General features: G+C 35.7%; 1 protein-coding gene across 8 annotated transcripts in view; it reads right to left on the bottom strand.

Annotated features, from left to right (window-relative positions):
• The window catches only part of LOC132122226 (supervillin-like), a 72,182-nt gene that overhangs the window by 35,417 nt on the left and 20,657 nt on the right, over positions 1-16,108 (bottom strand). For 2 of the 8 annotated variants that reach the window (XM_059532223.1, XM_059532224.1), the window contains exons 1-4: positions 8,853-9,154; positions 5,146-5,206; positions 4,556-4,641; positions 1,685-1,745 (exon numbers count right to left, since the gene is read on the bottom strand). In XM_059532223.1, the coding sequence (XP_059388206.1) occupies positions 1,685-1,745; positions 4,556-4,641; positions 5,146-5,206; positions 8,853-8,907 (263 nt within the window). In that variant the 5' untranslated portion in view covers positions 8,908-9,154. Of the gene's footprint in view, positions 1-1,684; positions 1,746-4,555; positions 4,642-5,145; positions 5,207-8,852; positions 9,157-16,108 lie in introns of those variants that run through there. The other 6 variants (XM_059532225.1, XM_059532226.1, XM_059532222.1 and 3 more) reach the window with 5 other exon arrangements.

The raw sequence follows: 16,108 nt of genomic DNA, 5'->3' as shown, positions 1-16,108 counted from the left end.
TCCGATGCAGCCAAACACGAGACGACAACACCGTCGGTTTTCATCACTGCAATTCTTTGAAGTCGACTTGGTGTTAGCACTTTAGTATAGGGCCCAATTCTCACTATTAATTAGTTGCTTATTAGCATGCCTATTATTAACATATTGGCTGTCTATTAGCACTTATAAAGCATTTAATCTACATAACCAGATTCAACATCCCTAATCATACCCAATACTTAAACTTAAAAACTAACTTATTATTAAAAAGCAGCTCATTAGGAGTTTACTGAGGGAAAAGTCATAGTTAATGGTTTGTTAATAGCGAGAATTTGAACTGAAAATAGTGTGAACAAAAATACATTTGCTAATGAAAAAACACTTTTTTTCATTAGTTTTCCATATATTTTATATTTTTGTTACATTTATACAGTACCATTCAAAAGTTTAGATTCTGTTAGGGTTTTTTTTTTTCTTTTTTTTTTTGAAGGAAGCATAGGTGTGATTGGCAAAGGACAAAAAAGCAGGAAACTTTACGGTGCACTTACCATGACGCGGCGACAGCCCCAACCTACCCCCCATCCCCAACCACACACACCTACAGTGACATAATTTATATAGTATAATAATAAATTAAAAATATTGTACTTGTTTTTTGTTTAAATGAATTTATAAATTAATTAAAAAGGGAAGAAAAAATTAAATGCACATCTAAATTAAATGATTGAACAAAAAACAAATCATAAATGGAGTAATGTGGTACATATGCTTCAAAGACTGGGCAAAATAGGGATGAATTCCAAAAAATCTGTCAATGATTTGCTGCTGACGTGCACGAAAACTAGCCATTTATTGGGCATTTCTTGTCCTCATTTCTATGGTGTCCTTTACATCTATTAAAAATAACATCTTTATTTCCCTCTATATTTTTGAAAGGTTTCTTTTCTTGTGTTTTTGTTCAGCCATTTTGTCAGTGCTTTATTATAGACTTCTATGATTGCTAATCCACAACAGATGAAGATTATTAGGTTGAATGTTCAGAATACGATTCCATAGGTTATATTTCAGCACGAATTTCGCGAATGAACAGCGACTCTTTAGTAGCACGTAGAACGCGTTCATGTCAAGTAAAGTTTTAAAAGTGGGAAAAACGCGTGGATTTGCGGAGAGCGTTTATAACCTTGCACGTAGAGAGCGCTCTTCAGAGCGAAGATACATCGCTATCGGGAAATGGTTGGGTGTGTGCGCATTCAGAACGGTGCGCGTACACTTTGAACTTCAATCGTGACAAATGATTGGACTACTTGCGGAGTGACATGACGACATGAATCAGACACACAAAAAATGTTGACAGCGGTAAGCGGTCATTATGTTTACCAATTTTTTTGCATGATTTACGAGAGCATCATTTTCAGGTCGGAAAGAAATCACACCCCGAGGAAGCTTTTAGTGTTCACAAAGGATACATGTATTTGATAGAAAAAAAAAATAATAGTAATGACCCCAAGCTTTTAAATCATAGTGTACCCATTTATTACACATTATTCAGTCATTGTGTTTTTTTTGGGATATGTATGCTACTTTAATTCTGGTGAAGAGCTTGAAACATGTGTTGAAAGGGAAATTAAATTGTGCTGACAATTTTTTTAACCTGTATTAACTGAACTTTGGCTGTGCATGCTTTGAGAATGATTTAACTTCTCACCTGTTCATGTCCCAACTCTGACTCGAGCTTACACTCTCAAAACGTTTCCTTAATTCTGAGACTAAAAAAAAAAAAGAGAAAAAAGAAAAGCAAAGTGAAAATGGACCGGTAAAATAATGATCTCTCACAAGAACAAGTAAATCGATAAAACCACTAGAAATACTAAAATGTAGTAAAGAGTATTCTGTATTTGTTATATTCTTAAACAACTCAGAAAAGAAAAAAGTAGAGCTTACTGTATACTGCAAGATAAACAACATTTCACACCACATGAGGACAGTCTAATCCTTACATAGTTTAGATTTGCACACTGGTGTTTAATACCAAGTCTTGTTTCATGATGAATTTGATGTATTACCCTCACAGGCATTACCCTCATTACCCTCACTTACACCTGCTAAATTCTGAGAGCTCTTTGGCAACACTATTATTTTCCTACAGTAAGACCTAAGAATGAGTGGTAAACATAAAAATGCCAATCCCATCCCTTGTATTTGTTTTCCAAATAAAATAAATTATCCTTATATAGTATAGCTTCCAGTGTCACCAAGTATACTGCCATGTAGCTACAGTGACACAATTCCAATAATAGTAGAGGAGACAAATGTCCAGTGTGTTATCTAAAACAAAAGCTGCTTACAGTCATCTGACATTAGCTAGGAGCATGGCTGACTGGCTAAACACAAAAGTTAGCCAATCATAGGTGCATCCTCAGTGAATGTTGTTTCAGCTGTAGCCATGGAAATATGACACTCAACTGTGTTCAGTCACCAGAAGACTGAGAAGTGATTGAGAAGAGACTCATCATGGGCTAATGTGTACACATGGCACACTTGTTTTTAACAATGCTTCCCCAGTCTGGTCTCTCTGGGATTTTAAGCAAAGTTCTTAGCGATGCAATGAAGACACAGGGCAGGTTCATTCTTACAGGGCAGGAGTTCGCTTCCTGTAACATGTAGTCAAGTAACAGACTTTTTAAGACCTTTTTAAGACCAAGTAAAAACTAAATAAAGGAATAAATTCAACAGAACACAATACAATACTTCAAAATAGTCTTTAAATGTAAATATGTAGCAGCTTGTATATCTTGTTGACATTGGAAAAATGTTCAACCAATCTCTATTTTTTTATTCATATTTCTTTGTATTCATTTATTTGTTCAAGGTTTGAATATCTCTGCTCCCTGCCAGTAGTTGTTTTCCAGTGCAAATGTCTAAAGATCCTTAAATTATATGCATGTACTTGAGACACAAAATGACAAAATAGTAAGTTTTGTTTATGAAAAATTTATCAAAATGAACTGTTTGATTAAAACATTAACAAAAATCTGCCTCAGAAAAACAAATTCAGCTTAATTTTCAAATGCTTGTTCTTTTGTTTTACACATTAACTCTCTCAATCTTGATTGAAGGATTTTTGTATTGGAAAACAAAACAAAAATACTAAGGAAGATTTTTTTTTTTTTGCAGCACATATAATGACAAGCCTACGTTTCTGATCCAAGATCTTTTTAGGCCTTAATTTGTGTAAGGGCTACTTAAGACTTTTAAGTCCAAGAACATATATTTCAAAGTGTCAAAGGACAATTCATTATATTTATCTTATTTTTATTAATTTATTAGACACTCCAATATATTTTAAGTAACACAGCGAGAGCGTTTGTTATGTCATGTTTTAAATCAAGTTCCCACTTGTAAAGTGGGGAAGAACAAACAGCAGTATAGAACTGACATTAGACAGACCCGATTCTAACAAGCCAGGATTACACAATTATTAGAGCTTCGTGCAAGCAAAATGAATGGGGGACATAAAATAACTAAAATATACAAAGTTTTAGCCAAGAATAATCACTGTCAGCTTTACTGAAAGGAGAACACCTACTGTGACCTGCAAATTTACAACACACACATACTAAAAACAAATGGAAACAATGTGGACTTGATTTCATCCATCAGGAATTAATCGTAGGTGAAAAGTGGGTGTTATGCACTAAAATAGAGCCAAACCAAATGTGAGTTCACTAAAACAAAAGTCTAAACTGCTATTTGGCTAGCAAATAAATAACAAATAGCCCGTGTGATGTCAATGGACAATTACAAGCACAATAAATTGTTCACAACAAGACCAGGCACAAACATAATAAAAATAAATTTAAATAAAAATATGCTTACATTCAATTCAAAATATGCGTTAAAAAAAGTCTGTTAAGAGACCGACAAAATGTATAAGCCCACTGGCAGCATTTGTAAAAACTAAAAGACAGAATACGACTTAATGCAAAAATGTATTTAGGTGCTTACCAGAAGAAAGCTGTTCCTTCGAGAGCTCCACAAAATCATGTTCAACCATTTTCTAAATTGAATTTCAGTGCAAACACTTTTACAAAGTATCTTTGCACTCTCTTTCACACAACTGTCACATTTTTCAGGGCCAGTAAGCAAGAGAACTTGCCCAACAACAGGTGGCCCCCAGCAGACCAAATATAGGTCATCAACACCCCCCGCCAACCCCCAACCCAATGACCTCCATGTGTCCAGGATCCATCAAGACAATGCAAATTGAAAGAACATACAGTCTGATAAACTTTGATCAAGGCACTAGCATTATATACTTTTTTCACTTGCCATTATAGCAGATTGTTGTTGTCTAATGTGAATACAGAATGTCTTATGTGTCTATATCAGGAAAAGACACCCTAAAATTAAATGGGCTTAAGAGCTACAGATCATTTAGTGTTCAAATCAAGTCAAGTGAATCTCTCTAAGTTTGTGACAGAGCTCGTGGCTCCTGGTTTAGTGAGAGTCTAACTGAACTGATATAATAGTCATGATAAAGAACCACACAGCGAGTGTTGGTGTATACTATACTTACCCTTAGGTGTATTTCCCAGCAGATTGACATGTAATTCTTTGCTGGTTCCCTCGTCTTTCTCTTCAAACAAGAACTCTTTCTGGAAGCTGGACAGAAGGAGAAACCAGCTTTAAATTTCAATACGTTTTGCATATAATCTTTATAACAGAACCAAGAGGCCTCAGAATTGCCTGCTTTTGTTGAAGCAGCACCTGAAAGGGGATCTGAATCTTGGCAGAAATCACACAGATCTATCCAAAAAATGTGAAATGCAATCTCTTCACATAAAATGTGATTTTCCACAACTGGAAAAGGTATTTTTTATTAAAGTTGTAACAAGGGTAATAAGGTTAAGAAATATTTTCCCAACAGCAAATAATGCCAAAGCACCATACAGGACAAAAACAAATAGTTGGTAGAATAAATATAACACATTTAATCCCACATCCCAAAGCATGACTACATCTGGAGCTACACAATGTAGTCCTGTTAAATTTGTTCAAGCCTTATACAAGACATTTAAAAAGACAAAATTTCTGTTAGTGTGGATCTTTTCCACTGAGCTTATACAAGCACTCAAAACCCAAGTTATATAAAAATAAGGATCTTACCTAAGAGCTCTCCGTTGTAGTTTGGTATTGCCAACTTTAGGAGATGTTTCTCCTGTGAAGCCTGTGCACATAAAAGAAAGCATAGCCTTCAGACTACAAATACTCCTGCTGGTGACAGGAGTGATCAGCGAAAGTTGTTTCAAAGGCCCCATGTGAAGGGCAGGAACAAAAACAATAGTATCAATTTCATTGATGTCAACATGGTGCTATGTCCATAGTTGAAAAGACTTGGACTGATTGGAAATGCACCATTTTCAGGCAACAGCAAAGATATGAAAAAAAAAAAAAAAAAAAAAAAAAAAAAAAACGCAATGCAGTGATAATGAATTCTGCTCCAAAACTAATAATAATATTCATTTATATTTATATTGTTAGGGCAAATAAATAAACAAAAATGCAATAAAATTATTATATTAACATTGTTACTACTTATTAATACTATTACTACTTCAATAAAATGTTTTGTCAACATCAAATAAAGTTTTTGATGCTTATGTAATAAAATAATATGTAAAATAAAATAAAAGAGCTACATGTTTCCACTTTACCCACAGATCAATAGCCTGCCCACACTTTCACCCTCACAGACTAAACCCCCTTTTTGACATTCAAAAACTCAATATTTTAATATTTTACTCTACAATAAGGAGTGTGGTTAGATGTCATTATCTCCTTCCTTCTTGATCTATAAAAACCATTTGAGAAGAGAAAGTGAATGAGAGAGCCAGCTGATGGCTTGTGTTTTGGTACGGAGTGAGTTTTCACAGCTGGGATGAGTATCTGTGAAAAACATTCCTCCCTGCCTAAAAATCTCCTCTCACTTCAGAGTCACAGGGCCAGTGGACAAGGCAACATCAACCAGGGGGGGATGGAAAGAGAGAACAGGAAAGTTTTGGAAGAAAAGAGAAATTATACACTTAGATACTGGGTGGAGGCAAAATTAAGTGGATTTGTCCTGCTATGCTTGATTCAAGACGTTTTTTTTTAGCTTCAAAGAATAGAGCAGTAGTTCTCAAACATTTTACACCAAGTAACACCTCAGAAAATATTTGGCTCTCAATGTACCACCATAATGACCAACATTAAATTTCAGCAGATAGTAGGCCTAATTATTCAGCTACAGCATGCACAGTTAAAAAACGAAGCAATTTTATTCCTAATAATAATAATAATATGTATTATTTTTGGCCACTTTAAACATTGCAAATACAGCTTGAACATTAACACTGCATGTGCTTACATACAGGTAAATAAAAAAAACTTAAATGATTAAATTAAAATTTACTGTACCTAAAAGTTCAATAAAAAAATTACTGTACTTAAAAACTGAACTGTACTTAAATGTAAAGTAAAACATTTACAGTAGTTCTACACATATAGGGTACACATGTTGAGAATCAGTGGAATAGAGAATTCACAGCAAATTACAGAAGCTCCTCTGTTCTGGTACCCTGCACTGAGTATATCTTCCTGTGCCATATGTTACGAAGTGCTATTGTTGCATCTGGGATAATTCAACTACAAAGCCATTGCCATTCAACCATACCAAGTGATAAATGATGCCAGTGTTAAAAACAAAGCATTGACTGATTTTCCGATGTCCTCAGTAAATTAACACTACAGGGTAAATTAAAAGTTAATGACAATGTTTCCCAGAAGCAGAAACAACATCACAAACCTATCATGCTAACTGACAGTCCACAATGCAGATAAACTGGACTGATCACTTAAGTTATCCTAAGCACTAATTATGTGCATTGCATGGTCTTGTTGAGAGCACCCACTGCTAACAGACATGCATGGAAATCCACAACACCTTGGCTCTGTGCCTGCTAAAGTACAGATGCTAATCAGACACAGTCAAGTGTGACATTTACTTCACTTTAAATGGCACGCATGTTATTCCACAGGCCTGTGACACACCAACATACCTCTCTGATCTACAACAAGCATCATATAGAGGCTGACTGCACAGCTATGAAACTTGTTCAGGTTAATTTTATGTTCCAGCATATCACACACCGGTTTTCCAGCATAGTCAGGATCAAATAATATGGTGACTGGTAAACTTGCATGACTGTAGGGTTCAGTCACTGATATCTGGTATTAGTTGGAGTAGAAGCATGAGGGAGATAAAGCAAGTCACAGCTTGTTTGGTGAAATGACGAGATCATAAACCCAATGCTCTCAGACTCTTAAATGCTGTCACCTTTTAGGCACATTTAGAAATGATAAACCACAATGCAAGTAAAATAACTGAAAAGGAATTGAATAATTATCCTAACTATGTAGAAAGGTTTAAATCAATCACATTTCAACAAATGTACACTGCCATTCAAAAGATGATTTCTTAAAGTTTTTGAAAGAAGTCTCTTGTGCTCACCAAGACTGCATTTATTTGGTCAAAACTATCTAAAAATGTAATATTATAAAAGATTACAATTAAAATAACTTCTATATTTGAACATTTTAAAACAATTTATTCCAGATGGCAAAGTTGAATTTTCAGCACCCATTACTCTAGTCTTTAGTGTCACATGATCCTTTGGAAATCATTTGAATATGCTGATCTGGTGCTCAAGAAATATTTTTTATTAGTGTTCAATGCCAAAAACAGTTGTGGTGTTTTCCAGAGTTCATTCATACCGAATAAAAGTATTAACACACTTTCTAAACTTACTGACTCCAAATGTATTGAACAATAATGAACTAATAAATATTTTTAATAAATCTGAATAAGTATAGCATTTAAGTAAAATTAAGAAAGCAAAGCAACTGACAACTAATCACTTAAAGAAATTATAAAAAGTCAGCAAGTAGAACATTCTACTCATTAATTAAAAAAACCTGGAAAACAGGTCCAAAATGTGCCAGTCAGGTGCTATTGTAGGACTTGTCACATCTAATAAAGGATTAGTCTTCAAAAGGAATAGGATTAGTCAGTGTGACACAGTAAGTGTGCCATAATGCATAGGTATGGCGACACTTGCACTAAATCATGATGTTTATGCTATGTTTAATATTATTTAAACTCCAAACATTCTCTAATGCCTTTAAAGGAGTGTAAAATTGTCATTTACAGATTCACAGACAAAGGGGAAGATCTTAAGAGTCTTAAATGAGACAGCTGGTGTCTGCAATCCAGAAAAAGGGTGAATTAGGTTACAGGGAATCTCTAAAACCCATTCATACATGTACTCAATTAACCTATTTAAAATTAAAGCAGTCTAAACACCGATTATTATAGAATACTTCCACTATGATTGAAAACAAATTAAACATTTGAAAACACTCAATTATATTCATCTAGATGCACAAAATATCTAAAAGGCACAAACACCTGCTATAAATGTGCAAATGTACCACTCAACTAAGAACACACAGGACAAATGAAAAAGTATGTGCTGTTGCGCAAGTGCACAGACCAAAACAAAACCATTAAAAGGCAATACCACAAGCTGAACTTTCTTAAACTGACTAACAGACAGAATCTGCAGAATTTATTGAAAGCATTTGCATCTAAACCACAAAATGCAAAATACACATTACTTATTCTGCTTCATAATGCCTCAATTCTCTTCATTTCGAGTCAGCGAGTTCCTTGTCCTGAAGACTTAGGTCCTTGGAGGCTCTGGTACCATTTAAACCCAAGCAGCATTTGGTGGGCCATTTCCCATCCCATCCCTCTTTAACTGCTATTTACTTACCTTGGCACAACTTGACATGGTTGATGTAGTTAGGGATCCAAGGGTTCCGGTACATATTGATAAAATAAAATAAGTAGTGGGCGATAGATAAGAAAAGAAAGTGACTGGAAAGGAGGGAGGGGGTTGTGAAGGACCAAAGGGTGGAGGAAAATAGGAGAGAGTGAGAGAGGACTGCAGAAAGGCAGCAGTGTCTGAACTGCAAGGTGATGCAGAGTTAGCTGCAGCAGTCCTGGGACAGCCAGAGAAGGGAGGTGGAGAGAAAGAGAGAGAGAGAAACACTGCGAGAGGAGGAGGAGAACAGTATCTCTCCAACACTATGACACTATGCTGACGGAGAGCCTTTTGCTGTCTGCATGGCTACTGCTAAATGCTAGCAAGGTAACTCCGGTGCTAATGCTGCTCACTGCTAATCAGATTAACAATACTGAGGCTGGGGGATGAGAGGAGGGAGAGAAATGTATATGGAGGGGTTGGGTGGGGGGGGACAACAGTGGTCAGACGGTAGCGGTTATATGCACTAGCAGCTGCATACAGTGGACATGTGTTTAGCTTTTAGGACAGCTGAAAGGGCAAGAAAGTAAGATTCCAGTCATCTCTGAGCAATGACATATCTGTGGTACTGAGAGAGAGAAAGAAAGAAAGTGGAAAAGCAAGATCTCTGCCATGGGGAACTTAACTTGCCAAGTCATATTGTTGTGCTAAGTGCTCAAAGGAGGGACAAAAAAATTTTGACGACGTGTGTAGTAGAAAAACCATTCGATTTATGGACTCATCAGGTATTTCCCACTCGGTCTTCCCAATATCAACAGATGATGCTGTGTTAAATAGGTTTAGATTTTTCATTTTTACTATCCTGGTCCCTGTGGTGTAGGAAAAAACAACCTTCCTTGCTCGAGTTTCTTCTCTGGAATAACGATGAGCTTCAAAAGAATGACTCTGACCAAGCGCACCTGTTAGCTCCGGGGTTCAAATGGGATAAAATATTCAAACCAGCAGCCAAACGCAGAAATTCTCGTGTAATAAAGTCACACATCTGTGAGGAAGACATTGAATGCTGAGTTATGGAGGAAAAGATGAAAGTGTAAAGAGAAATTATTAAAATTATTATAATTTCAAATGACTTTTTTATTTGAATATTTTAAAATGTCATTCATTCTTGTTTTCACTATTATCAGTGTAGCTTAATATTGAGAAAATCATGATGTGAATTCTCTCAAGTTCAAAAGAACAGCATTTATTTGAAATAAAAATCTTCTGTAATATTATAAATGCATTTGCTGTCACTTTTGATCAATTTAATGCATATTTTGGTGCAAGAACTAACAGACGTAGGACCCTGATTTCTGCGATGCAGAAAACACAGGCAGGATCACATAATCCAGTAATACAAATGGCATTTACTGTATAACGCGGAATGTCACGGTATTCGCCATTTTTTAGATTAATTAATCAAAAGTAGGTCATTACACTTCAATCAGATCACAATATGGACTAGTCTCTGTAAACATTTAGCTGCAGAAAGACAATTTAAATATGAATCTTGCAAGTTTTGCGTTTCTTTGTGTTAAAGAATCGTGCAGACGCACGGTTTAATTTAATATACTGAAGCTCGCATCTCACTTTTGGTGATTTCAGCATCTGTCCTCTCACTAAATGAGGACATAAATACATAAACAACAGTCACTTCATAAGCACTTTACAGTTTAATTTGAGCAAAACTAGCATAATATCAAATTTAAAAAGGTATTCATGGCAACAATTCAAAATAAAAGTTCAATTTAATTTGAAGGCATTGTGCCAGAAATTTTTCAATAATTAATAGGTTAATAAAATGTATGTTTTATGCCTTCATTTGATAGCCAGAAAAATTTAACAACAACACTAAGGCTACTGTAATAATAACTTGGAATAAATTAAGTTGTTTTAATGCATTAAAAAAAGACATGCTAAAACACAGAATTTGGTAACAAAATATAAGATGAGAAAAAAAAACATGTCAAACATGTAATTTTTGTTAAACTTTTGATACATTGATGTGAAATTGTATAAGTGTCATACTTTTAACTAATTAGACATGCTTTTTGATTAATACAGATTTAACCATTAAAAAGGAGTCTTCAGATGCATTGACAAGGTCAGTTTTGAAGACAGACAACTTTACTTATAGATGTGACTGACACACTTTCAATAGAGCAATTTTTGTAACTTAAAAATTTTGGAATGTTCTTCAATTTCATGTGAATTAGCAATCAATCCCATTGTTGCACAATGTCCTTACATCCCATTGACAGTTTTTCCATTGGTGGAGTTAAGAATGGACCTTCATGCTTTTGTTCTAGAATTTTCCTGTAAACATAACAGCTTTGAGTGAACTAAATGTTAATATGAACAAATAACTGAAGTCAAGCCCTTTTTCTAATATTGTGATGGTGGCAACCAATCTAAGACGTCATCCATAACACAGGAAAGGCAACCCAATGTTAACTCTATGGAAATATAAACCATATTTAGCCCTCTAAACTAGGACTGACAACCACATTGTGCTGCTGTGAGAATGTATTATAAATGGACATTATAAATAATATTTAAATTGGGTTTTTTTTTAATGGCCACTGGGATACAAAAAGGACTGAGGGAGGCAGTATGAAGTTCACAAGATATTGGACAATAAGAAACAGGCCAGTGTGGAATATAGGAAGAGTAGACAGCAGTAGAGAGAACTTAAGTGCTTAAATGCTCTGCTTGCTTGAAGGCACAATGAGGTTGTGTACATGCAGAATGGCATTTGCCCTGCACTATTTCTGGCCTATTATCCTGACTGCAATGTTTCCACTGCAATACTTCTCATACTCATCGACACACAAACAAACGCCCTTAAGGATGGCCTGAGACTGAGACCCATCCAAAATCAAGAATGTGTCAATGAGTGTCTCAAGTGGCCATGAGAAACCAGCTGCTGTTGTTCTTGACACAATCACATGTGCCAATGTGCCAATCAGTGTCTGAGGGAGATCAGCCTTCATCACAGACCATGATTAGGATATCAAAGACATTCCAGAGACTGAACTAATATCTAAAATATCAGCACTTGAGTCCCAGTTGGGAACTAACTAAAGCCCAAAAATAGATGACATCACCGCGTGACACTTATGAGGGCATGTGCACTGCCTTGTCATTAAAAATAATGTAATCTACTAGTTCCTCTGAGACTGGTTTGCGTTCTCAGATGACAAATAGCACAAATATGACATCATCCCTTGATCCAAAACACCATCTAATGACACGGTCTTATGCACATGTGTTCAGTATTTACAGCTCAAACTGCTGGGCTTGGATTAACACCATCTGCACGCTACAGTAGTAAATAAGGATTAAAGTGGTAAATGGTGACAATAAACTCAAGCAAACAGAAATAAAGAGGAATTATGAGACAAATTAAGCCAAATGGCCATGCAGTGGGTCTAAGCTTAAATCCAGAGTTTAAAAATTGCATGTTAGTGTAAGAATTGTTTTCTGTGTACCAAAACATTTCATAAATCTAAGCAAAGAGACTTGGCCATGTTTTTGGTTTGTTGAATTTTAACATCTATCATCAATTAAACAGTACTGTAAAATGTCCCAGGGAAGGCAAATAAACATATTAAAAATAAATGGAAACATGTAGGAAAGCCAGTGGAAAATATCTGATCCTTTTAGCAGCTAATTAAAGTCCGGATAGTTCAAATATGACTAGCAGAAATCTAGCCGTATTTCTGGATTCTCTTAAAGATAACATACTATACCTCATGTTTAGCTTGTCCTCAAAATGGCCCTGATTTCCCCACATATCAAATTTCAGAATGTCCCGTGCCAGAAATACACTACCGGGAAAAGAGTTTAAGCTAATCTGACTTTTAGTTTTCTAATACAACTAAATTATCTGCTACAGTGCCGTGAAAAAGGTTTAGCCCCCTTCCTGTTTTTACATTTTTTGCATATTTGTCACACTTCAACGACTCAGGTCATCAAACATGTTGTAATATTACACAAAGATAATGCAAGCGAATACAAAATACAGTTTTTAAATGATGATTTCATCCATCAACGGAAAAAAGCTGTCTAAACCTACCTGGCCCTATGTGAAAAATTAATTGCTCCTCCTGTTAAATCACGAAAGAACTGTGATTAACCACATTATTTTAGGAAGTAGAGTTAAATTTAACTGATTTCACCTGATTACTGCCAGACCTGTTGAATCAAGAAATCACTTAAATAGAACCTGTCTGACAAAGTGAAGCATTCTGAAAGAGCAACAAATCATGCCACGATCTAAAGAAATTCAAGAACAGATGAGAAACAAAATAGTTGACCTATATCATTCTGGAAAGGGTTATAAAGCCATATCTAAGGCTTTGGGACTCCAGTGAACCATGGTCAGAGCCATTATCCACAAATGAATAAAACTTTGAACTAGGGCTGCAAGATTATGACAAAAATAATCATAAATGTCAATTATTCCCTTGAAATTAATACATTTTACGATTATTCGTTTTTTTACGATTTACGATTACAATTTACATTAAATGATGTTTATACCATTGTTTGAAACAACTGCAAAATATATTTTTATATGAAAATAAACGAGCTGAAAACACTAACTGAAAAACTTTTACTGCTTTTCTATAGTATTAAGCCTAAAATGTCAACTATACATCGGATTGGTTTCTTCTTTAAATTATAAAAAAAAGCACAAATATGAATGCCATTATAAATCTTATACTGAAACTCAAATTAAAGTAATGGGAAAAACCCTTAAGATAAGACCCTTAAGATAAAAACCCTTAGGATTTTTTTGTTTATTCATGCAAGTGGAGTGGAACTCCGTTCCCCTCCTTGTACTGTATCTATGTGATATCTGTCCAGAACAAATAATAAATAATAAATAAATAAAAAGTAACATGTAGAAAGAAAAACGCATCTTAAGAACGCAGAATAACATTTAACATGATTAATTGCCGCTCTGAACGATTACGTAATTGTGGCCACCGTAACTGTTATCACGAATAGAAATTTAATTAATTGTGCAGCCCTACTTTGAACAGTGGTGAACCTTCCCAGGAGTGGCTGGCCTAACAAAATTACTCCAAGAGCACAACGAAGACTCATCAAGGAGGTCATAAAAGAACCCAGAACAACATCTAAAAAAACTGCAGGCCTCACTTCCCTCAATTAAGGTCAGTGTTCATGACTCAACAAGAAAGAGACTGGGCAAAAATTGCATCCATGGGAGAATTCGTAGGCAAAAGCCATTGCTGACCAAAAAGAACACAAAGGCTCGTTTCACATTTGCCAAAAAAATATCTTGAATATCCCCAAGACTTTTGGGCAAATATTCTGTGGACTGATGCAACAAAAGTTTAACTATTTGGAAGATGTGTGTCCCGTCACATCTGGCGTAAAACCAACACAGCATTTCATAAAAAGAACATCATACCAACAGTCAAACTTGGTGATGGTAGTGTGATGGTCTGAGGCTGCTTTGTATCTTCAGGACCTGAACGACTTGCCATAATTGATGGAAACAGGCAGGGTGCGATTCGCCGGGGGGGGATGCGTGGGATTTCCCCCTTTCTGGTCAATGTATCCCTGCCTCTGCTTAATTATTTTTATCCCCGGTGGGGATAAATTTATTCCCCCCTCAAAGTGATCAGTGCTACTACACTAGTGGAGAGACGGATCACAAAACTTACCACAGATCCATGGTTTAATTAAAGTAAATTTTATTTTAAAATGTGCTACTTTGGCTGGCTCTCTGTATTCACCACTCTGCAGACTTGCTCAATGTCCCTGATTGGTTACACCTCACGAGTAATAGCCTATCAACACTTGCGTGACGGTTGAAGCCGGTCCGCTTGGCAGTGGAGTTGCTAACTTGGCTTCTTTGTCGCTAGATTTAGTGACTTTTTATTCCAAAAAAGCGACTAACGACAAATCTAGCGACTTTTTGGGCAATCATTATTTAGTCTCTGAGACTCTCTGGTGCTGCCGCACGAGTGCAAGGTCTCTCGTCTCTTTCCCAGCGCGAGCCTTTCTCTCTGCATCTGCTGTGTTCAGCGAGCGCAGAGAGGAACGGCACTTTCAGTAAAAAAAAAAAAAAAAAGATATTCTGTTGCTTCTAACTCTATTTTACAAGCAAGTATAGCCGACATCAGTCACAGCACAACTACTGACTTTATCGTATGTGTGTTTGATTTCATTAGTGCAGATTAATGTTTGAGAGCTGATTATGTATATTAATGGACCGTGTTTCAGTCATTATAATATTCATTCCGTTGTCTGACAACAGAAACATTAAATAGTAATAAAAACAGTTTTATTGAGAATTTAATTAAATGGCTAAATTAAATTGCAGGGAGGCAATACAATACGACGCACTTACGTCATAAATATGCTAATTAGTGCATGACGTCATCTAGTTCATGTTCTCATGATTTATTTTTATGAATTAAAATGTTTCAAAACATCCCCCCCTCTGTTTTTTTCACAAATCACACCCTGGAAACAGGAATTCTGCACTCAAGCGCACTTAGGTTATGCAGCAGGAAAATGATCCCAAACACACAAGCAAGTCCATCTTTGAATGACTCAAGATGCTATGGCTGAGATGCTGTGGCATGACCTTAAACAATCCATTCATGCTCGAAAACCCTCCAATGTGGCTGAATTAAAACAATTCTGCAAAGAGCGAGATGTGAAAGACTCATTGCCAGTTAACGCATGCTTGATTGCAGTTGTTGCTGCAAAGGGTGGCACAACCAGTTATTAGAATTCAAGCATGACAAATATGCAAGGAGGGGGCAAAAGCTTTTTCACACCAGTGTAAATAAAAAATATTCTCCATAAATATCTGTAATTTTATTATTTTAAGATGTACTGTAAAACCCTGAAGATGCTACCTTGTGCTGAATAATACGAAGAAAGATTAACAGCATCTCTTTAGATCGGTCATCTTCTTTGCCGCTTGAATGTTATACTATGAGAGTTGGGTTTCCAGCAGCATTGGGCCTCAGAAATATAAATATAAAATTTTATCTGCATTAGTCTGCATTACATTCTACAGATCCAAGGTAGCTTATTTTGTGGATGCCATATCAGGTTGCTGTAATAAGACTCAAACAAAAAGGTTAAACTAATCAATTCACATATTTTTATAGATGTAGACCTCATTTAAAGGCTAAGATTCCATTTATATTAATATGCAGAGCCTGAAGCAGAAT

Source organism: Carassius carassius, chromosome 40 (genome assembly GCF_963082965.1).
Source record: "Carassius carassius chromosome 40, fCarCar2.1, whole genome shotgun sequence".
Classification (NCBI taxonomy): Eukaryota; Metazoa; Chordata; class Actinopteri; order Cypriniformes; family Cyprinidae; genus Carassius; species Carassius carassius.
Note: the sequence above shows the minus strand (reverse complement) of the source record. Positions and strands in the feature narration are given on the sequence as shown.